The following is a 22,914-nucleotide window of genomic DNA, read 5'->3' on the forward strand; positions in this document are numbered from 1 at the left end:
TTGTTACTGAGCCAGGATTCCTGGCTGTTTTGGCACTGTGTGTCACGACTTCCACCGAAGGTGGCTCCTCTCCCTGTTCGGGCGGCGCTCGGCGGTCTACTAGCTGCCACCGATCCTTTTTCCTTTTCTTATGGTTATGTCTGTTTGTGTTTCACCTGGTTTCATTTTGGTTAATTAGGGGGGGTGTTTAGTTCGACATTTCCTGGGGGGTTTTGTGCGGGATTGTTTTCGTTTGAACTGTCAGTGAGTTTGGGTTTTGTTTTTATTAGCTCATGTTTTACAGGTGTTTTTCCCTACACTGTGTCTGAGTGGGGTTTTGTTTTTAGTAGCTCATGTTTTACAGGTGTTTTTCCCTACACTGTGTCTGAGTGGGGTTTTGTTTTTAGTAGCTCATGTTTTACAGGTGTTTTTCCCTAGACTGTGTCTGAGTGGGGTTTTCATTAGCTCATGTTTTACAGGTGTTTTTCCCTAGACTGTGTCTGAGTGGGGTTTTGTTTTTATTAGCTCATGTTTTACAGGTGTTTTTCCCTAGACTGTGTCTGAGTGGGGTTTTGTTTTTATTAGCTCATGTTTTACAGGTGTTTTTCCCTAGACTGTGTCTGAGTGGGGTTTTGTTTTTATTAGCTCATGTTTTACAGGTGTTTTTCCCTAGACTGTGTCTGAAGGGGGTTTTCGTGGCTATTGCTGTAGTCCGGTGTTCCTGTTGTGTTTTGAGCTAGTTGAATAAAACGCCCTTTTCTTTGGAACTTGTTTCTCCTGCGCCTGACTCCACACCCACTGTGCCTATGTCAATGATAGTTCAGCGACAGTTATTTAAACATCATTATTACCAGCCATTTTCTCTGTCCCCCAGGTCCCCTGGTGTACGATGGCAGCCTGTTGTCAGAGTGTAACAGAGACTGCTCCTGCTTGGCTGGGGAGTGGGACCCTGTGTGTTCAGACAACGCCATCACCTACACCTCCCCCTACCTCGCAGGCTGCTCCAGCTTTACAGGTTACGGCAAGATCACGGTACCAATACTATTAATGTACAACACATTCATAGGGATTCTGGCCTATGTTGACTCCAATGCTTCCTACAGTTGTGTCAAGTTGGCTGTATGTCTTTTGAGTGGCTTGATACACACGGGAAACTGTTGAGCGTAAAAAAAACAGCAGAGTTGCAGTTCTTGACACAAACTGGTACCCCTGGCACCTACTACCATGCCCTGTTGAAAGGCACGTAAATATTCTGTCTTGCCCATTCACCCTCTGAATGGCACACATACACAATCCATGTCTCAAGCCTTACAATATTTTTAAAACATGTCTCCTCTTTATCTACACTGATTTAAGTGGATTTAACTAGTGACATCCATAAGGGATTATAGCTTTAACCTGGATTCACCTGGTCAGCATAGGTCATGGAAAGAGCAGTTGTTCTTAATATTTTATACACGCAGCGTAACTCATTGGCACTGAAATAAGTTATTTTCAACCATTAACTGGGGCCTTGTTGAGGCCTTATCTAAGTAAGTAATTGCTGATTGACAATAAAGTATTATTTTGATGTATGGAAAAAATATGGTATGCTATGTAGAGAAGGTTCTCTGGTAGTTGTTCAATATGACTTCCACTTTTACAGGGCACTCTTGTAAAATAGATGTTTAATGTCAATGTGACTCCCTGTTTAAATAAAAGTTAAATAAAATATTAAAAACAACAACAAAGGATATGGGGTACACATGGTATCACATCATTACATACTAGGTCCTACTGCACCTGCATTCCAGCACCATTCCAGCATCTGGAATTGACTCAACATGTTTGAGGTGGGGGATCAATACATGTGGGGGAAGAGGTGGCTGTCGAATGTATGATTCTGATATGTACAGGTAAGTTCATTGTGTTTTTGTCTGTATTCTGAGGTGTGTTTGAATATGAATGAGCAGCAGTGTTGTGATGTGTCCTATCCCGTCCTTGCAGAGTGATCTTCCTTGGCCTCATCACATGTCTCAGTGGCTGCTCCTTAGGAGGGAGGGGGACACCACCACGGGACAGACCCCACACTCATCGCTAGAGATCGAACTTCACACTCCCTCCAAAACCACTGAACCCCTCAACACACCGAAAGAGATTACGGTGCACACCCTTAGAGGGAGCCGGAACAGGATAACTCCCTCCAAACTCACAAAGACACAGAGGAGGAGGAACTATCCAACACCCAGGGAGAGAGAACGAGTGACCTCAGTCAAACACAGTCAGAAAGAGGAGGTGGAAGAGGCATTAGATAGAGGAGGAGATTACCCCAGAGGCAATTTCTCCTGTTCATGTGAGCAAGAAAGAGCAGAAGGCTTCTGATCAGCCAAATGGCAGGCAGAGGGAGAGGTCATAGTGATTCACACCCACAGAGAGAAAGACAACCCACACAACCTCTTGGTTGAGATGAACCACACAGAGGTAGAGGCAGAGGGCCTTCAGGGCTAGCCAGTCAGCCTGCCTGCTCTGATCCTCAAGTCAATTGTATTTAAATTCATGTTCATTAAAGATTTTTATTTAAGAATTGAAAAGTCCCATTTACTTAATGATCATTTTTCACTGTCTTCAACCCTCAAGAACCAGGGTGAGTCTGGGTCACCCTTTTACTGGGCAAACACAACTTGCATATCGTCATAGACTAGGCCGAAACGTTAATCTTTTAACCTTGCCTGAATAAAACAATGCATTTTTTTATAGTGAGCAAGAGTTGCACTTTTTCCTTTGCTATGATGATTAAAATTTTTGGTTGCACCTCAACTCAACGTTGGTTGAGCGCCCTCTGTTTTTTTGTTGTCAAATAATATATATTTTTAAATGTACAAAGTATTAAAATTGGGATGTTTCCCACTTATTTACACAACCTACTCCACACTTGCAAAGGGAAAGTTTATAGAAAAGTTCTGAAATTAAGTAGTAAACAGAATAAAAGCAGAATTGAATCCAATTATAATGCGAATAATTTAATGGTCTATGGTTCAATCCCATTTCTGAAGGACTGATGAATAATTAATATTGTTCCTCCTCTTCCTTGTGGCAGGCGCAGCAGCACACTGCCCTCCAAAGCCTGCAAAATAATCGCCGGACTGCCCCTTTCCTTGCTCTGCATGGAACATCCAGTGTCACGTCCTTGGTGACATGTGGGGTGACTTCCGGGATGACCACAGCAACATCCTCTGGAAAGGGAAAAAAGAGGAACAGAATGTAAACAAATGCAAACCGTAGATTCTAAACACTAACCAGTTGAAAGGTTCTACTAAGATGCCATGACAAACGGCACCTGTCAGAGTGCTCTCTAAGTGTTACTCACCTGCTTGGATGTCAGCTGGCAGAGTGGCGAAGACGGCCATCGTGAGATTCCTTTCTTCAGGTGTGACGTCCACAACCTCCAAGTGGGAAGAAGCTGGGTCTGCCTCTTTGTTAGTGGTGATGTCCACCACATTCAGGTGGGAAGAAGCCGGATCTGCCTCTTTGTTAGTGGTGATGTCCACCACATTCAGGTGGGAAGAAGCTGGGTCTGCCTCTTTGTTAGTGGTGATGTCCACCACATTCAGGTGGGAAGAAGCCGGATCTGCCTCTGTATTAGGGGTGATGTCCACCACATTCAGGTGGGAAGAAGCTGGATCTGCCTCTGTGTTAGTGGTGATGTCCACCACATTCAGGTGGGAAGAAGCCGGATCTGCCTCTTTGTTAGTGGTGATGTCCACCACATTCAGGTGGGAAGAAGCTGGGTCTGCCTCTTTGTTAGTGGTGATGTCCACCACATTCAGGTGGGAAGAAGCCGGATCTGCCTCTTTGTTAGTGGTGATGTCCACAACCTCCAGGTGGAAAGAAGCTGGGTCTGCCTCTGTTTTTGGGGTGATGTCCACAACCTCCAGGTGGGAAGAAGCCTGGTCTGTGTTATGGGTGACAACAACAATCCTGATGAGCTCTACTACTACAAGGCACCAAGATGTCATCACAACAGGCATCTGTCAGAGTGCTCTCTATCACTGCTACTCACCTGCTTGGATGTCAGCTGGTAGTGTGGTGAAAACGGCCACCGCGAGGACAGGGGGGACTGGTAGGGTGGCTGCAGGGGGCTGGAAGCAGCTCTGCACCTCGTCCACCACAAAGGCACAGACAGAGCTCATATAAAAAGGGCTCTGGAGGTCATCCGTGGAGAAGGACTGACTGATTCTCCCGAGGATCGACCGCACAGAGTCAAAAGCAGCAGCCCGGGAGAAATGGATGTGAGGGGAAGGGTCCTTTAACAAGCAGGAGAGCTTCTCCACTACGGCCGCCACCATGCCTACGGCCATCCCGCTTATTAGGATTGGGTGCTCTGAATGGCCTTCCTCTGGCTGAAGCCACAGGGCCAGGAGGAGCCTGGGCACCACCTCCACCACCACCTGAGATGGGCTGAGCAGGTTGCTACGGGGCTCATTGGACTGCTCGTCCAGAATGCTCCTCACAGCTCTCTCCACGATGATGTGGACTTTAGGATCGCTGATATCAACAAAAAGGAGAAGACGAAGCTAAACGATGTGCAATGTGCTCACAGAGAACACTGTCTTAGTCTGTTTCTGTGTAGTTCCAGATGTGTAGATAAATGGATCAAGTCATATGCAGGGCAGTACATGGAACTCACATGTCAGCTGCCGAGGTGGAGTGCATGGAGCGGCGGAGCTTGCAGAAAGCCTCGTGCTCTATGTCCATCATTTTTAGGCAAGTGTTTACTTCCCAGGCCTGCAGTATGAAACAGGAAGTCCCATTAGTGTAATTTCACAACAGATCTATTCTTCTGTGCTAACTCGTTGTTGAAAGGCTAGTAAAGAGCTCACTGACTTGTAGTATGTCTCTAACTCTCATTCTCTTACCAGCCGAGCGAGGTCGTTTCCCTCCTCCAGGGTTTCCTTCCACACCCTTCAAATAAAACACAGAGCAATTCAACTTTCCTGGCTTCTGATTTTTCTGTTGTTTATTTTACCCACACCTCCTGAAGTGCTGCTGGTGGCAGGGAATGGCAGTGAAGGTGAGTGCTGACGTGGTACTCACCTCTCCCTAAGGGATTTTTTGCCCTGAGACACCAGCCAGTTGCTCATGTGCTCCGTGGTGACATGGGGCGGGACCTGGCCTTGACTCTGGAGCAGCAGATAGTGGACCATGAGCTTCTTCTGCAAGATGAGGTAAGGTGTGAGACCGTGCCACGAAATACCATATCATGTGCTTTCAGAAGGGCCTCTTGCAACATTTCACAACTGCTCATGCCTGACAATTTGCAAGTGATATTAAGAACTCTTATGACCAACTTCTCTAAACTGTCTTGAAATACAACTCTCTTTCTGTTGTTTATGTTGTTGTGGGATGAATCTTACCTGTTTATTGTAATATGTTTCCTCCCAGCAGGCCTGCAGAGTCTGAAAATAAAGGCTGCTTCTACAGAATTCCTTTGAAGATATTGAAAATAATGATGCTTTGTTATGCAGATTATGCACAGGCATTTACAGTATGCTAAAATTAATTTCTCCTAAGATTACCTTTGTGGGACCATAAGTGAACTCCGGAATGCACCAAACCCTATCCATGGTAAGATGGGGAAGAAATGCAGCGCTATAGATATACGGGATGCTCTAGAGATAACAGAAATGACTTAAAGTTGCGAATGATCAATGACTGTGGAGTCGTCCAATATGCTGCACTTAGAATTGAGTTGTAGGTGGTGTTTGGCGCAAAATAGAATGTTTACAGAAATGGAATGTGTAGAACCTGTATAAATGGGTATGCTTCTATGTCTTTATTATGTCATAATGTAGGGACGTAGGAGCCCGTCCCGATTCATGACGCGATTATCCAGGTGCATGTTGCTTAGACCTACTAATCCAACCTTGCTTTACAAGTTAAATACATAGATTTGTATAGGCATATATAAACAATCAACCACATCCATTTAAAGCAATGATTGTCAATTGAAAATGTGGTTGTTGTGTTGTCCTGTTGTGCGCCTTGAGTGTCAGTCCCCTTAAGCACATTATTCCAATATTTCTGAGCTCTGAATTGACACAATGAACACTTTTGCAAAGATATTCGGTTAAAAATAAGAGTATGAATGACAATAAACGTATGACTTGGATTATATGCATAATAGTGTAGTGAACAATATTGCTCAGCGTGGGAACTTTTGGTGTTAGAAAAGTATCCGTTATAAGTCTCTATGGCACGTATCACTTCGTTGTCTTGTTGTTAATAGTAAAAATGCATGACAGTCCGCATTGTAATGGTCTAACAGGTGTTTTTCATTTTGTTTATCACATTAAACAGACATTTGAGAACGGAATTGCTTACAGTTGTACCCATGATGCACAGACACACTAAAGCTGTACAGTGTAGTTTGAATAGTCCGTTTCAATTATTTGCAGATGTATTCCCTATTATTTACAAATCGAAAGATGTAACATTTGAAATGAATGTGGCAGAACAGTTTAGCATCGAGTTCCTGTGGGAGTCTTCTCCTTCAGTCTTTTTGCCTCCTGAGCCTCGTTTCTCATTACATGGAATTTCCCCAGTGCCAACTTCACATGAGATAGCCTCTGTCTACTGTCATGTGGGGCTGGATGACAGATATTGCTATGCCGATATCGCTAATGTCCATGGTCCTGAAATATACAATCTCGGCTATTTGCATATGTACGAACGTCCAAACTTGAGCCCACACACATACACACACATTAATGCTAATCTCTCACACACTTTTGAACATTGCACAACCTCCAACAAGACACTGAAAGAGCATTTTATTCCAAGTGTGTTTGTGTTTGAATAAAGACCCAAAAAATGAAATCAATGTGTGGATGTTGATTGGACAACGTATATGTGCTTTGCAGAAGCCATTTTTTTGTTGCATTCCCTGTTGCGTGTATTTTACTGGAGTATGATCAGATTGCTTTGTTTAAACCAGAATGAAGATTTGGTCTGAGAAACAATTCCGATTATAGCATGATAGCTATTGTTTTTTAAATAAGGCAACGTATTGTAGCGACCCGCACAGACAGCGGTGTGTTATGTGGTAGGCTATTAGTGGGTTGTGTTGTACTTACCAGTGTTCGCGGGGTCCGACATGCCAATCAACCTGCTATCTGCCAATCACGGGGATGCCTGGAATGTTCTGATGCCGGGCATCCTGGTGGTTGGCGGAGTGATGCGAAGGGGTGTTGGGCAGGGGGATGGAGCATTGGAAGTTAAGACCAGGTTTAGCCATTGCTCTCTCTCTTACGTCTGGGCTTCACAAGAGAAGGTCACGGTTGGCTTGTGGGGTATCTTTCGTTTATTTGGCGTGGGCTACTGGGTTAATAAACCGTCAATTCGTAAACTCAACCCTCTGTCTGGACAATTGTCCCTTTATGATCTAGTCAGGTCATTACATTGGTGTCAGAAGTAAAAACGTTGATAAAAGTTAGCCAGCTAGCTAGCTGACATCTGTGTCTGCTCCCCTGAACCGCCTGCTGGCGAAGGACAAGGCAATTACTTGGACAGTGGAGTGTGAGGAGGCGTTCAACACCCTCAAACGTGCACTGATCGAGGCCGCCGTGCTCAACCCCCCTGACCTCACCTTGCCCTTTGCTCGCATCTGTGTCCAAGATAATGTGGGCATGGGTGTGGTGCTGGCCCAAGTGGGGCCAGAGGGGGAGAGAGTGGTGGTGTACTTCAGTAAAACATTTGACAAACATGAGCGCCGCTACTGTGTCACCCGGCGGGAGCCCATGGCTGTTGTGGCTTCCGTCAAACACTTCAAGTACTACCTGGGTGGCCTGCCCTTTACTGTAAGGACTGACCACTCTGCTCTCCAGTGGCTCATGTCTTTCAGAGAGCAAGAGGGGCAGGTGGCACGCTGGTTGGTGGAGCTTCAGCCGTATGAGTTCACAGTGGTGCACAGAGCAAGGGTACGCCGCTCCAACGCCATGTCCCGTCGGCCCTGTACTGCAGATGGCTGCCGCCACTGTGAGCGGAGAGAGGGACGGGAGAGAGAGCTGTGTGCAGAGGAGGGGGTCTGTCAGTGCTACAGTGGGTAGAGGCGCAGGTGAGGCCACCATGGGAAGAGGTGACAGCGCTCTCACTCGCGACCAAAGGGTTGTGGTCAAAGTTTGAGCGACTGCGGCTGGCTGATGGCGTGCTACAGCGGGCATGGAAGGAGTCAGCTACGGGAGAGGAGAGGTGGCAGGTGGTTGTCCCAAAAGCATTGCGGGAGGCTGTGCTCCAGAGTACTCATGAGGGGGTGGGGACTGGACACTTTGGTGTCACAATAACACTGCGCCGTCTCCGTCAGGGCTTCTACTGGGGGCAGCACAAGTGGGATGTGGAGGACTTTTGCCGCCGCTGTGACAACTGCACAGCGAGAAAGGGCCCCCCAGGTCGCTCTCACGCTCAGCTCCAACAGTTCCCAGTGGGGGCTCCCATGGAGAGGGTGGGAGTGGATGTAGTTTATTCACTGAAAAGTTTTTAAAACTGTCTTTCACAGTTGCATCATGCTGACAATTTGTCTCATGGTGTCCTTATCATCTCTCTTAACAGTGCTGTACAATATGTGCTTTCAAATTGTGTCAAACATGATTTTAGACTGTGTTCATGGAAAACCGTTTCAAACTATATTTCAACATGCTGAAAATTGTCTCATGGTGTCCGTATCGTCTCTCAACAGTGCTGTACAATATTTTGCTTTCAAATTGTGTCAAACACGATTTTAGACTGCGTTCATGGAAAACCATTTAAAATTATATTTCAACATGCTGAAAATTGTCTCATGGTGTCCGTATCGTCTCTCAACAGTGCTGTACAATATTTTGCTTTCAAATTGTGTCAAACATGATTTTAGACTGCGTTCATGGAAAACTGTTTAAAACTATATTTCACAGTTGCTCCTTGCTGAAAATTGTCTCGTGGTGTCCTTACCATCTCTCTTAACAATGATGTACAAGATGTTGCTTTCAACATATGTCAAACATGATTTTTGACTTTGTTCATGGAAAACTTTAAAACTACACTGCTCAAAAAAATTAAGGGAACACTAAAATAACACATCCTAGATCTGAATGAATGAAATATTCTTATTAAATACTTTTTTCTTTACATAGTTGAATGTGCTGACAACAAAATCACACAAAATGATCAATGTAAATCAAATGTATCAACCCATGGAGGTCTGGATTTGGAGTCATACTCAAAATTAAAGTGGAAAACCACACTACAGGCTGATCCAACTTTGATGTAATGTTCTTAAAACAAGTCAAAATGAGGCTCAGTAGTGTGTGTGGCCTCCACGTGCCTGTATGACCTCCCTACAACGCCTGGGCATGCTCCTGATGAGGTGGCGGATGGTCTCCTGAGGGATCTCCTCCCAGACCTGGACTAAAGCATCCTCCGGAGAGGGACAAAAACATAATTTTCAGCCATGTAAATGACAAACTGCTCAAAACTATGTTTCAAATTTGTGACCCAGAAATGGTGTTTCCCGTCATGTCGAACCAGAGGCGTGGCGGAGAGGGCCAAAAATATGATATTCGGACATGTCCATAAAAAAACTAATAAAAAATATGTTTTAAATTCGTGACCCAAAAACGGTGTCCCCAGTCATGCCGAACAAGCGGTGTGGTGTAGAGGGCCGAAAACATGATAGTCGGACATGTCCATGAAAAACTGCTTCAAACTCATGACCCATAAAAGGTGTCTACAGTCATGACGAACGAGCGGTGTGGTAGAGAGGGCTGAAAACGTGATATTCGGCCATGTCCATAAAAGTCTGCTCAAAAATATGCTTGGAATTTGTGACCCCGTCATTCAGAACAATTGGCTTGGTGGAGAGGGCCGAAAACATGATTTTCGGCCATGTCCATGACAAAACTGCTTTAAACTCGTGACGATAAAGGTGTCTCCAGTCATGCACAACGAGCGATCTGTTGGAGAGGGCCAAACACATGTTTTTCGGCCATGTCCATGACAAACTGCTCAAAAATATGTTTCATATTCGTGACCCCGAAATGGTGTTTCCAGTCATGTTGAGCGAGCAACGTGGTGGAGAGGGCCGAAAACAAACATGATTTTTATCCATTTACATGAAAAACAGTTTCAAACGCTTGACCGTAAATGGTGTCTCCAGTAATGCTGAACGAGCGGCACGGTGGAGAGGGCCGAATACATGATTATCGTCCATGAAAACTGCAAAAAAAATACGTTTCAAATTCGTCATCCAGAAACGGTGACTCCCATCATGCCGCATGAGAGGCGTGGTGGATAAGGCCAAAAATATGATTTTCGGGAATGTCCATGAAAAACTGCTTCAAACTCATGACCCATTAAAGGTGTCTCCCCGTCATGCTGAACGAGCGGCTTGGTGTAGAGTGCCGAACGCATGATTATCGTCCATGTCCATGAAAAACTGCTCAAAAATATGTTTGAAATTCGTGACCCCGAAACGGTGTCTCCAGTCATGTCGAACGAGCGGCAAGGTTGACAAGGCCGAAAACATGATATTTGGATGTCCATATTTTTGAGCAGTTTTTCATGGACATGGCCCGAAAATCATGTTTTCGGCACTATCCAACATGCCGCTCGTTCGGCATGACTGGAGACACCGTTTCTGGGTCACGAATTTGAAACATATTTTGAGCAGTTTTTTTATGGTAAGGGACTGCTGCATAGAGCAGCTCACAGGGCCAGGGAGCCCCACTCCCCTGCCCAGGGCTCATCTCCATGTAATGGCTTTTCTATAACGACAATATTAGTACAGCGATGCATTACCTTTGACATTAGATTAAGATGAGTATCCTGTAGTGGCAATTTTTTTAAACATTTGAGTAATTTAGCGGGCACTTTTATCCAGAGCGACTCAAGGGAACATGTACAGTCATGGCCAAAAGTTTTGAGAATGACACAAATATTAATTTCCACAAAGTTTGCTGCTTCAGTGTCTTTAGATATTTTTGTCAGATGTCACTATGGAATAATGAAGTATAATTACAAGCATTTCATAAGTGTCAAAGGCTTTTATTGACAATTACATGAAGCTGATGCAAAGAGTCAATATTTGCAGTGTTGACCCTTCTTTTTCAAGACCTCTGCAATCCGCACTGGCATGCTGTCAATTAACTTCTGGGCCACATCCTGACTGATGGAACCCATTCTTGCATAATCAGAATTTGTGGGTTTGTGTTTGTCCACCCGCCTCCTGAGGATTGACCAAGTTCTCAATGGGATAAAGGTCTGGGGAGATTCCTGGCCATGGACCCAAAATATCAATGTTTTGTTCCCCAAGCCACTTAGTTATCAATTTTGCCTTATAGCAAGGTGCTCCATCATGCTGGAAAATGCATTGTTCGTCATCAAACTGTTCCTGGATGGTTGGGAGAAGTTGTTCTCGGAGGATGTGTTGGTACCATTCTTTATTCATGGCTGTGTTCTTAGACAATATTGTGAGAGAGCCCACTCCCTTGTCTGAGAAGCAACCCATCACATGAATGGTCTCAGGATGCTTTACTGTTGGCATGACGCAGGACTGATGGTAGTGCTCACCTTGTCTTCTCCGGACAAACTTTTTTCCGGATGCCCCAAACAATCGGAAAGGGGATTCATCAGAGAAAATGACTTTACCCCAGTCCTCAGTAGTCCAATCCCTGTACCTTTTGCAGAATATCAGTCTGTCCCTGATGTTTATCCTGAAGAGAAGTGGCTTCTTTGCTGCACTTGACACCAGGCCATCCTCCAAAAGTCTTCGCGTCACTGTGCGTGCAGATGCACTCACACCTGCCTGCTGCCATTCCTGAGCAGCAGGTCTGTACTGGTGGTGCCCCGATCCCACAGCTGAATCAACTTTAGGAGACAGTCCTGGCGCTTGCTGGACTTTCTTGGGCGTCCTGAAGCCTTCTTCACAACAATTGAACCGCTCTCCTTGAAGTTCTTGATGATCCGATAAATGGTTGATTTAGGTGCAATCTTACTGGCAGCAATATTCTTGCCTGTGAATCCCTTTTTGTGCAAAGCAATGATGATGGCACGTGTTTCCTTGCAGGTAACCATGGATGACAGAGGAAGAAAAATGATTCCAAGCACCACACTCCTTTTGAAGCTTCCAGTTTTTCAGCTGGTCCTTTTGTGGCAGGGCTGAAATGCAGTGGAAATGTTTTGGGGGGATTCAGTTCATTTGCATGGCAAAGAGGGACTTTGCAATTAATTGCAATTCATCTGATCACTCTTCATAACATTCTGGAGTATATGCAAATTGCCATCATACAAACTGAGGCAGCAGACTTTGTGAACATTTATATTTGTGTCATACTCAAAACTTTTGGCCACAACTCTACAGATTATTCACCTAATCAGCTTGGAGATTCGAACCAGCAACCTTTCAGTTACTTGCCAAACGCTCTTAACCGATAGGCTACCTACTGCCCCATCATCCACAGGGCCCAGTGTTGGAGAGTGTGTGTGTGTGGTCTTAGGGGTAGGCTATGGTGAAGAGGTGGGTCTTTAGGAGGGACTGAAAGATGGTGATGGTGGAGCCTTGGAGCAACCCTATAGAAGGCCTTGTCGCTAAAGCTCGGACTTGGGAACAGCAAGGTGGCCTGCTGTGGTGGAATGGAGTGAGAGTGTGGGTTTGTAGGGGAGACGGTTGGAGAAGTAAGGGGGGGGGGCAGGTGGTGAAGGGCTTTGTAGGAGGAGACAGTGCATTCACAGAGGACAGGGATGATGTACTGCCAGGACTTAGTGTGGGTGAATAGTTAGGCTGCAGAGTTCTGAGCCATTTGGAGCTTAAGGAGGGAGCTTGGATTGATGCCGGATAGCAGTGGTCAAGGCGGGAGGTGATGAACGCATGGATCAGGGTTTCAGCGGCAGGACGGGAGAGGGAGGACTTGACTTTGGCACTTTCTGACTTTGCGGAGGTGGAAGAACGAGGATCGGACAGTCTGTCGGATGTGGTGTTCGAAGGAGAGGGTGGAGTCCAGGATGTGTGTGGGGGGGGGGGGGGGGGGGGGGGGGTAGGAGAGACAATGGTGACATCAACGCTGAGGGTAAGATTGGCAACTTTGCTGAGTGTGGTTTCGATGCCTATGAGGAAGAGTTTGGGTTTTGTCACTGTTTAGCATGAGGAAGTTGTGTTGCATCCAGGGTTTCATTTCATAGAGGCAGGATTCTATGTGGGTCGATGCGGGATTTGGTGCTGATCTGGAAGTCGAGGTTGAAGTGGCAAAGGATCTGACCAAGGGGGAGGATGTAGATGATGATGAGTAAATGGCCTATCATTCAAAAATAGTGTGCACTTGCCAAAATGTGTCCATCCTTGCATCACAATGGGATTCGATTAGCATCTGTTGCTATATCAACGGTGTGATGAACTACCGCTGAGAATTTTGGAGATCATTACAGCTAAAATTGTTATTTTCATCTCTGCTTTTTTAAACAAAGCTGATTTCTGTGACAATTTCACTGGTAAAAACGAGTTTTGTTTAGCTAATAAGATGAATACATTACCTCAATCTACTTTTGACTAACTTGTTAACAATACAACTATGTTAAAAATCGACCTTTCTACGATTTGAAGTGCACATCGACTTGGTACTGGTACCGTGTGTATATAGCCAATCGTTACTCATTGTGTATTTATTCCTTATATTATAATTGTTTTCTATATTTTTCTCTCTGCATTGATGGGAAGGGCCCGTAAGTAAGTATCACTGTTAGTGTACACCTGTTGGTTACGAAGCATGTGACAAATAAAAAAGGATTTGATTGATTGATTTGATTGAAAATGTGTAAATTGCACATTAACTTCCCTTTCAGATCACAAAGTGAGTTCCTATACAGCTATTAACACTTAATTCATGTGCAAATCAATTCAAATGATACACCGTTTTATTTTGAGCTCGTCTTACACTAAATGACGCTATTAGTTCTATTATAATTATTTTTTCCTATCTCTGGCTTAGGCATTGCTCAGTACTACAGTAGTACACATGTGATTTAATATAATGCAGGACACAACAGACAATTGAATAATGTTGAACTTACAAAGAGCAAAAAGCTATTTATAATAATTCATTCATTCTTTCATGAAACGACCACCCTGTGAAAAACCAACCTAGCGATATTTAAGATTGAAATATGAAAACGTTGCTCTTTTTGTGGAACATGTGTCATTAACTTGTTTATTTAATTGAATATACCCACAAAGCAGTTGTAGACCGAAATACATGAGTGTAGGCTAACATCAACACAACAAATCAAATCGAATTTAGTTGAGAAAACAGACGTATGAATGACATGTAAAGTACTTGATACGAGAGAGTTGGATCCTCAAACCCTGTGGGGATCTCGTCCGTGGGGGCACAATTAAATGTCACGATCCAAACCACTGGTGGCCAGAATTGGGAGGTGAGGGTCGGTCTCCAGGCAATTTACCTGGGAACAGGGGTTGAAAAAAAAGACTGACGTGACAGATTGAGATTAGTGAGTGAGAATAAAACTGAAGCGATAGTTTTGTTTGAGCAGCGAGGCCCTTTTCGTCATCATTCATCTTCCCACACACCAAACATCCTTCCTTTCACCACTCCTCTTCTGTCTCCCTCCGTAAACTGGACGATGCGAGAGGAGATGTATCCATTCATTGTTTTACTGATCCCGGATCACCACTTCTACTCCGAGACACTTCCTGACTACTGGCCCTGCTGTGAATGCTACAAGGCCACAAAGTGGACAAAACACGTACATGATATCCTTCTATTCACAGAAACCTTCCCCACGAGGCAAAAGAAACTGGAGCATAAATCATGAACACACAATTAATTACAGTGGAGCTCAGCTCACATTGAATTAACGTTCCCAAATCTCAAGGTTCCATTCTCTTTAATGCTCTCTCCCAATTATGAGATTTGCCAATGATAAATAACAGCAACACTATTAAACAAGAGGCATGTTTTTTTTTTATTGCTTTTGGCTGAAGTGTATGAATCATTCAAATCGGGGCCACAACTGGGGACAGGCCAAGAGAAAAGAGCCAGACAGCTTTTTAGGTTGGTATATGAGTATGACATTGTTTGATAATAATTCAGAAGTTTTAAAGGATTACGGCAGAGGACAAAGTGTAAGGTAACATTTTACAACGGTGGGCTAAATCAGGGTCACACATAATGTTTCTTTGTAGTCTTAAACAAATCTACTTTGAAACAAAAATATACACCTCACAAATGGTTACGGGCTTAAAGAAAATAGGACACCTGTACCATGTCAGCTGATGAGTTTCATCCTAATATTACACTTTAAATAATTCACAGAAGACTGAAATATAACAAAACCATTTGACATGGAAACACCAGATTCTCTGCAAGTTTATATTAATTATGAAAAATATTAACATTCCACCCATGAGGCCACGAAAGGGGAAATTTGGCCATTTGACTACGATGTACGATGGCTACGATGTAGAAGCAGGTAGATCCTTACAGAGGCTGGTACATATCAGGTTTCCAGCTATTTTTTATATCACAGCGCCAAAAATAACAATTCCATTATTAGGAAGACTACAAACAAAATGTTTTCAAATTTCATAAATATTTATTACATATCAATGAGCAGAATGTACTACTTTCACAGCAGTGGTCTACAGCACTTGTTCAAATAATTGAAACCATTTTTCAAATAATAATAGTTCAGTTTCATTTGAGGCCACATTTGAAACGCACACATTTACAAGTAGTACTTGGCATTAAAAACGATGGCGATACATTATTTTTAAGACACTTGGTGTTTTATTTCTTTTTTTTTTTCTCCTTCCGTTTTCATATCACAGAGAGGTTGAGCAACAGCCTAAACAGTAAATATTGATTTAGATACAAAAACCACTGTGAAAACATCAAGGAGTCGGCCGGTGTGAACGTAACAGGGCCAACGGAAACAACGGGGAGAGAAACAGGGAGAACGATCAAAGTGATAGAAGCTGTATTATAGACCTTCAGACATCCCACCCCCATTCACCCACACTCATGGTAAGAACCAGCATCATAAATAAGTACAATTCCATTGCAATAATAGTACCCCTATTTATTCCCTTTTTTCATCTCTCCAGTTTTGCGTAATAGTGTTGAAGGAGGCCACATTGAGACAGGCAATTACAGAGAGTAACAGAAGAGAATGAGAGAGGGAGAGAGATAAAAAGGCGACAGGGAGGGGGGGGGGGGCTCATGCAAGATCAGAAGAGGGGTGCCATGTCGCAAGCCGACCACCCAGAGGGCACTCACGTAGCCCAACGGATACACATGCTTCAGCCAATAACTTTCCCTAACACGTGTACAACTCAGCAATATCACCTTGACCTCTAGAGTAGTAATAACAACGTAGCCAAAACGGTACTTTAGCTAATGTCTCATCCCTAACACTGCTCAGGATGACACTGCCAAGACAATATCCTCCTGTATGTCAGGGTGGGATCTGAACCTGGTCTTCCACGGGAGAAACCAACGTCCAAACCTTTAGCCCGTCACCCCAATAGGATATACCCTCTAGGCCCGAGAGTGACATTGATTTGGAAGTCGCAGGCAGGGCTACCTCATCACAAGACCGTGAGACTGACTCAAGTACGCTACATATAGTGCACATTTCCCATGGTTCTCTAGAAATGAGTCACTTGAGTGGGTCGAGTCACAGACGTGATCTTCCTGTCCGGTTTTGCACCCCCTCGGGCTCCTGCGGTGGAGATCTTTGACGTGCTACCTTGTCCCGGACCTGCTGTTTTCGACTCTCTCTCTCTCAGTTTCGACCTCTGAATGCTCGGCTATGAAAAGCCAACTGACATTTACTCCTGAGGCGCTGTCCTGTTGCACCCTCTACAACCACTGCTTATTATTTGATCCTGCTGGTCATCTATGAACGTTTGAACATCTTGAAAAACAATCTGGCCTTAAATTGCCATGTACTCTTATAATCTCCACCCGGCACAGCCAGAAGAGGACTGGCCACCCCTCAGAGTTCCTCTCTAGGCTTCTTCATAGATTCCTGCCTTTCTAGGGAGTTTTTCCTAGCCACCGTGCTTCTACATCTGCATTGCTTGCTGTTTGGGGTTTTAGGCTGGGTTTCTGTATAGCACTTTATGACATCTGCTGAAGTAAAAAGGGCTTTATAAATACATTTGATTGATGTCTGACCACTGACCTGTGTACTGATAGGCTGATATCACCCTAATCATTGGGCTTGGTTACTATATCTCTGGTACCAGAGGAGGTTAAGTGTTATGGCTTCCTCTGTGCTGTTTCAGCCGACTCGCTCTACATGCGTCATAACTCTTGTGTTTCATGTAATGTTCCATTGCACTTGGTGAGTTATGCCTTGCTCCTAGTGAACAGCTGGAGAGAGATAATTCCTTCTACCAAATAGCTCCTATAAGGACTCTTGAGGTAGGCTACAGTACCTACCATCTGTCTGGCCTCTCATCCACTGCCTGCATCCCAGATGGCGGCCTCTTCCCTATATAGTGCACTGTACTTTTACCCAGAGCTCTACGGGTCTTGGTTAAAATCAGTGCACTAAATAGGGAATAGGGTGCTATTTGGGATGTACCCTATGGCTGACTACGTTACCTCATTACATCACTCCTAAATGGAAGTAGTTGGCCACTTGATCAATTCTCCAACCCAACTAACAAGTGAACCACTGGCGGCTAAGAATCTGCATACCACTATAAAGCACATAAGCTGAGGGCGTCCTGTTGGCAGCCGATGCCACTAGCGGTCCAACAGTGGACAGACTTTAAAGGCCCACTGTAAAGGCGATGCGCTAACAGGCCATATGGCCCCTGACTAAACTGTGTTGGGCCACAGTAAACTAACTGTCTGGGAAGATTGTGATCTGTGTATAGGAGACTGTACATTCTGTGAGGACGTAGACCCCATGGATTCTTAGGTGATAGCCAGAGACAGGACAGTAGGTGCTTTTAGAGGCCCTAGAGGTGTGTTTGACTATATGCTTATTAAACCTAGCTCACAGAGTCACTGTGGGATGTTATCTACAGAGGGATACATGATGATGACTGCTACTGTCAGACACCAGACAATTAGAGGAGAGGTGACTGGTGGCTGATGGGAGTTGTAGTTTAGTGGAGGATGTGGGGGAAATGGCACTTGTGGGAAACTCTGCCTCTAGTCCAGTCCTGTATACCTGCACACAGAGTTGGGAAGGAAATAGAACAAGACTGACAGACATGGAGAGCATAAAACATTGTACATTTACTAAATATGTGAATAAAATGTCTACTATAATATATCTATAAAGGTATTCATGTCTGTCAATGTGTATGCATCTTAATGTATAAATAGATGTACACATAAATATGCATATATTATACTACATTTGAAAGTGTAATTGGAAATAATCACAGATTATACAATAAAAGGTAAGCCGTAGCCACTTCGCGAGGGTGCCGTGTCGAAACGATTTTTTGTCGTGCCTCGGTGCGTAGATTTACATTCAGTTTTCGTTTATAGAAGAAACCCGTCGCCGTATAATGACATCTGCACTCTGAACAAACCACACCACCTCAAATGACCTCGTTTTCTTTGGGTTACTCGCTGCGGTGCAACACACAGACACACATACTGACTGCGGGGACCGACTGCTTATGAAACACGCGCACACACACACACACACACACTATTACTCCTCTTACCCACCATGTCTGAGGATGAAGACCCAGACAAAGGAGATAAAACAAAAACAAGAAATCAACCAACAAAAAACCCAACCAAAACAAAATGATCGAAGGAGGAGAAAAGAGTGGGATGAGGAGGAGAAGTGCATGATGGGATTGTCATCACTTTAGGTCCAGGACATCATCATCGAAGGATGCGGCGAGATTGAAGGGGCTGGCCAATGGCGGGCTCTCCTCTGGGAGCACTGCTTTCTCTTGCTCCGCATCCGAGCTGAACGAGCAGTGCCGTTGGACGTCTGAGTCCGTGTCGGCCGACTTTGAGCCCATCCTGATTGGACACAGAGCATGCCCATCAGATTGAATCATTACCTCATAACATTTTACCCTCATATCACTTGCAATAACCGCATGAGACACGAATTTGTACGCAAATCTTCCGTTCACATGAATTAGAAACTTCTAGTTAGGAGCGCTTTTTTCACGTTAGCAAATATGCCTTTAAAAAATATATACACTGGAAAAAAACATAAACGCAACATGTAAAGTGTTGGTCCCATGTTTCATGAGCTGAAATAAAAGATCCCAGAAATGTTCCATATGCACAAAAAGCTTATTTCTCAAATTTTGCGCACACATTATTATTATTATATATTTTTTTTACATTCCTCTTATTGAGCATTTCTCCTTTGCTGAGTTAATCCATCCACCTGACTGGTGTGGCATATCAAGAAGCTGATTAAACATGCAGGATGGCCACTCCTAGGCAGAGTAGCAACAGTGCTGAACTTTCTCCATTTATAAACAATTTGTCTTACTGTGGAACTGGCTTTTAGACATATTTTTGTAACCTTTTCCAGGTTTATGCAAGTCAACAATTCTTAAATCGAGACATGGGCCACATCAGGAAATGCTTCTTGTGAATAGCGAACTCAGATTTTGTGAGTTTTTTTTATAGGGCAGTGCAGCTATAACTAATATCTCCAATCTCATCTCATTGATTGGACTCCAGGTTAGCCGACTCCTGACTCCAATTAGCTTTTGGAGAAATCATTAGCCTAGGGGTTCGCATACTTTTCCCAACCTACACTGTGAATGTTTAAATGACGTATTCAATATAGACAGGAAATACAAGAATGTGTGTGTTATTAGTTAAAGCACACTTTGTCTATTGTTGTGACTTAGATGAAGATCAGATCACATGTTATGACCAATTTACGTAGAAATCCAGGTAATCCAAAAGGTTCACATACATTTTCTTGCCACTGTATACGACTAAACATTCTAATTACTGCCACTATCTAGGGTAATGAGTTGCTGACAAAGATATGGGTCACTCACCTGTCACTGCAAGTGGAGGTCAGTGCTCGTGCCTTTGGCTCTTCCTCAGTGGTCTTCTTGCTCGTCTTCCTCTGTTTGACAGTGCTGCTGTCGGACTTACCGCTCGGCTCCTCGGTTAGGCCTGAGCATGAGACACAGAAGACCATTCAGTAAGGAACATTAACCATAAATGCTCAGTAAGAACCGACCATAACACAGACATTCACTAAACCACTTCGAAGGAGTATATAGCATTACAATCACTGTGGTTCCAATGCTGAGATGGTTCCAGTGGGTTAGAACAGGTTATGGTGCTGGAAACACCAGGGTTGAAGGTTTAATTCCCATGAGGGAAACATATACTATATACACTGAGTGTACAAAACATTAAGGACACCTGCTCTTTCCATGACAATGACTGAACAGGTGAATCCAGGTAAAAGCTATGACATCAAAAACTGTAACATCTTATGTTTCACGGAATTATGGCTGAATGATGACATGGATATTCAGCTAGCAGGATATATAAATATTTGTAAACAGCAGCTGGTGCACGAAATCTAAGGAAGTCTCTAGATTTTGCTCGCCTGAAGTAGAGTATCTTATGATAGACTGTAGACCACACTATTTGCCAAGAGTTCTCATCTATACTTTTCGTGTCTGTTTATTTACCACCACAGACGGACGCTGGCACTAAGACTGCACTCAGTCAGCTGTATAAGGAAATAAGCAAACAGGAAACCGCTCACCCAGAGGCGGCACTCCTAGCGGTCGGAGACTTTAATGCAGGGAAACTTAAATCAGTTTTACCTAATTTCTATCAACATGTTAAGTGCGCAAGCAGATGGGAAAAAAACATTCTAGATCAACTGTACTCCACACACAGAGACATGTACAAAGCTCTCCCTCCATTTGGTAAAATCTGACCACAATTATATCCTCCTGATTCCTGCTTACAAACAAAAATTAAAGCAGAAAGCACCAGTGACTCGGTTTATAAAAAAGTGGTCAGATGAAGCAGATGCTAAACTACAGGACTGTTTTGCTATCACAGACTGGAACATGTTCCCAGGATTCTTCCGATTGCATTGAGGAATACACCACATCAGTCACTGGCTTGATCAATAAGTGCATCGAGGACATCGTCCCCACAGTGACTGTACGTACATACTCCAACCAGAAGCCATGGATTACAGGCCACATTCGCACTGAGCTAAAGGGTAGAGCTGCCACTTTCAAAGTACGGGACTCTAACCCGGAAGCTTATAAGAAATCCTGCTATGTCCTCTGACGAACTATCAAACAGGCAAAGCGCCAATACAGGGCTGAGATTGAATCATACTACACCGGCTCCAACGCTCGTCTTATGTGGTAGGGCGTGCAAACTATTACAGACGACAAAGGGAAGAACAGCGGCGAGCTGCCCAGTGACACGAGCCTACCAGACGAGCTAAATCACTTCTATGCTCGCTTCGAGGCAAGCAAAACTGAGGCATGCATGAGAGCATCAGCTGTTCCGGACAACTGTGTGATCACGCTCTCCGTAGCCGACGTGAGTAAGAACGTTAAGCAGGTCAATATTCACAAGGCCGAGGGGCCAGACGGATTACCAGGACGTGTGCTCCGGGCATGTGCTGACCAACTGGCAGGTGTCTTCACTGACATTTTCAACATGTCCGTGATTGAGTTTGTAATACCAACATGTTTCAAGCAGACCACCGTAGTCCCTGTGCCCAAGCACACTAAGGCAACCTGCCTAAATGACTACAGACCCGTAGCACTCACGTCCGTAGCCATGAAGTGCTTTGAAAGGCTGGTAAGGGCTCACATTAACATCATTATTCCAGAAACCCTAGACCCATTCCAATTTGCATATCGCCCAAACAGATCCACAGATGATGCAATCTCTATTGCACTCCACACTGCCCTTTCCCACCTGGACTAAAGGAACACCTACGTGAGAATGCTATTCATTGACTACAGCTCAGCGTTCAACACCATAGTACCCTCAAAGCTCATCACTAAGCTAAGGTTTCTAGGACTAAACACCTCCCTCTGCAACTGGATCCTGGACTTCCTGACGGGCCTCCCCCAGGTGGTGAGGGTAGGTAGCAACACATCTGCCATGCTCATCCTCAACACTGGAGCCCCTCAGGGGTGTGTGCAAAGTCCCCTCCTGTACTGCCTGTTCACGCACGACTGCGTGGCCAGTTACGACTCCAACAACATCATTCAGTTTGCAAGACGACACAACAGTGGTAGGCCTGATCACAGACAACGACGAGACAGCCTATAGGGAGGAGGTCAGAGACGTGGCCAGGTGGTGCCCTAATAACAACCTATCCCTAAATGTAAACAAGACTTAGAAAATGATTGTGGACTACAGGAAAAGGAGGACCGAGCACGCCCCCATTCTCATCGACAGGGCTGTAGTGGAGCAGGTTGAGAGCTTCAAGTTCCTTGGTGTCCACATCACCACAAACTAGAATGGTCCAAACACACCAAGACAGTCGTAAAGAGGGCACGACAAAGCCTATTCCCCCTCAGGACACTAAAAAGATTTGGCATGGGTCCTCAGATCCTCAAAAGGTTCTACAGCTGCAACATCGAGAGCATCCTGACCGGTTGCAACACTGCCTGGTATGGCAACTGCTCGACCTCCGACCGCAAGGCACTACAGAGGGTAGTGCGAACGGCCCAGTACATCACTGGGGCCAAGCTTCCTGCCAACCGGGACCTCTACACCAGGCCGTGTCAGAGGAAGGTCCAAAAAATTGTCAAAGAGTCCACCCACCCCAGTCATAGACTGTTCTCTCTACTACCGCATGGAAAGCGGTACCGGAGCACTAAGTCTTGTAACAGGTAATCAAATGGCTACCCAGACGATTTGCACTGTCTTCTTTTACACTGCTGCTAGTCTC

The 22,914-nt window shown here is 44.6% G+C and overlaps 2 protein-coding genes across 6 annotated transcripts in view; both read right to left on the reverse strand.

Annotated features, from left to right (window-relative positions):
• Nucleotides 1–2,974: 2,974 nt before the first annotated feature.
• LOC129863190 (uncharacterized) lies at nt 2,975–6,099 on the reverse strand. The gene is made up of 8 exons (XM_055935113.1): nt 5,535–6,099; nt 5,373–5,444; nt 5,053–5,171; nt 4,875–4,920; nt 4,646–4,743; nt 4,019–4,503; nt 3,326–3,910; nt 2,975–3,191 (listed from the first exon to the last, which is right to left on the reverse strand). Exons 1-8 carry the CDS (start codon nt 5,580–5,582, stop codon nt 3,025–3,027), a joined length of 1,620 nt encoding a protein of 539 aa, XP_055791088.1. The 5' UTR covers nt 5,583–6,099; the 3' UTR covers nt 2,975–3,024.
• An 8,838-nt stretch (nt 6,100–14,937) lies between these two features.
• Nucleotides 14,938–22,914, reverse strand: part of LOC129863668 (GTPase-activating Rap/Ran-GAP domain-like protein 3) — a 165,598-nt gene continuing 157,621 nt past the window's right edge. For all 5 annotated transcript variants that reach the window (XM_055935799.1, XM_055935798.1, XM_055935801.1 and 2 more), the window contains exons 30-31: nt 20,015–20,135; nt 14,938–19,004 (exon numbers count right to left, since the gene is read on the reverse strand). In XM_055935799.1, the coding sequence (XP_055791774.1) occupies nt 18,839–19,004; nt 20,015–20,135 (287 nt within the window). In that variant the 3' untranslated portion in view covers nt 14,938–18,838. The remainder of the gene's footprint in view (nt 19,005–20,014; nt 20,136–22,914) is intronic.

This window comes from Salvelinus fontinalis, chromosome 10, assembly GCF_029448725.1.
Source record: "Salvelinus fontinalis isolate EN_2023a chromosome 10, ASM2944872v1, whole genome shotgun sequence".
Classification (NCBI taxonomy): domain Eukaryota; kingdom Metazoa; phylum Chordata; class Actinopteri; order Salmoniformes; family Salmonidae; genus Salvelinus; species Salvelinus fontinalis.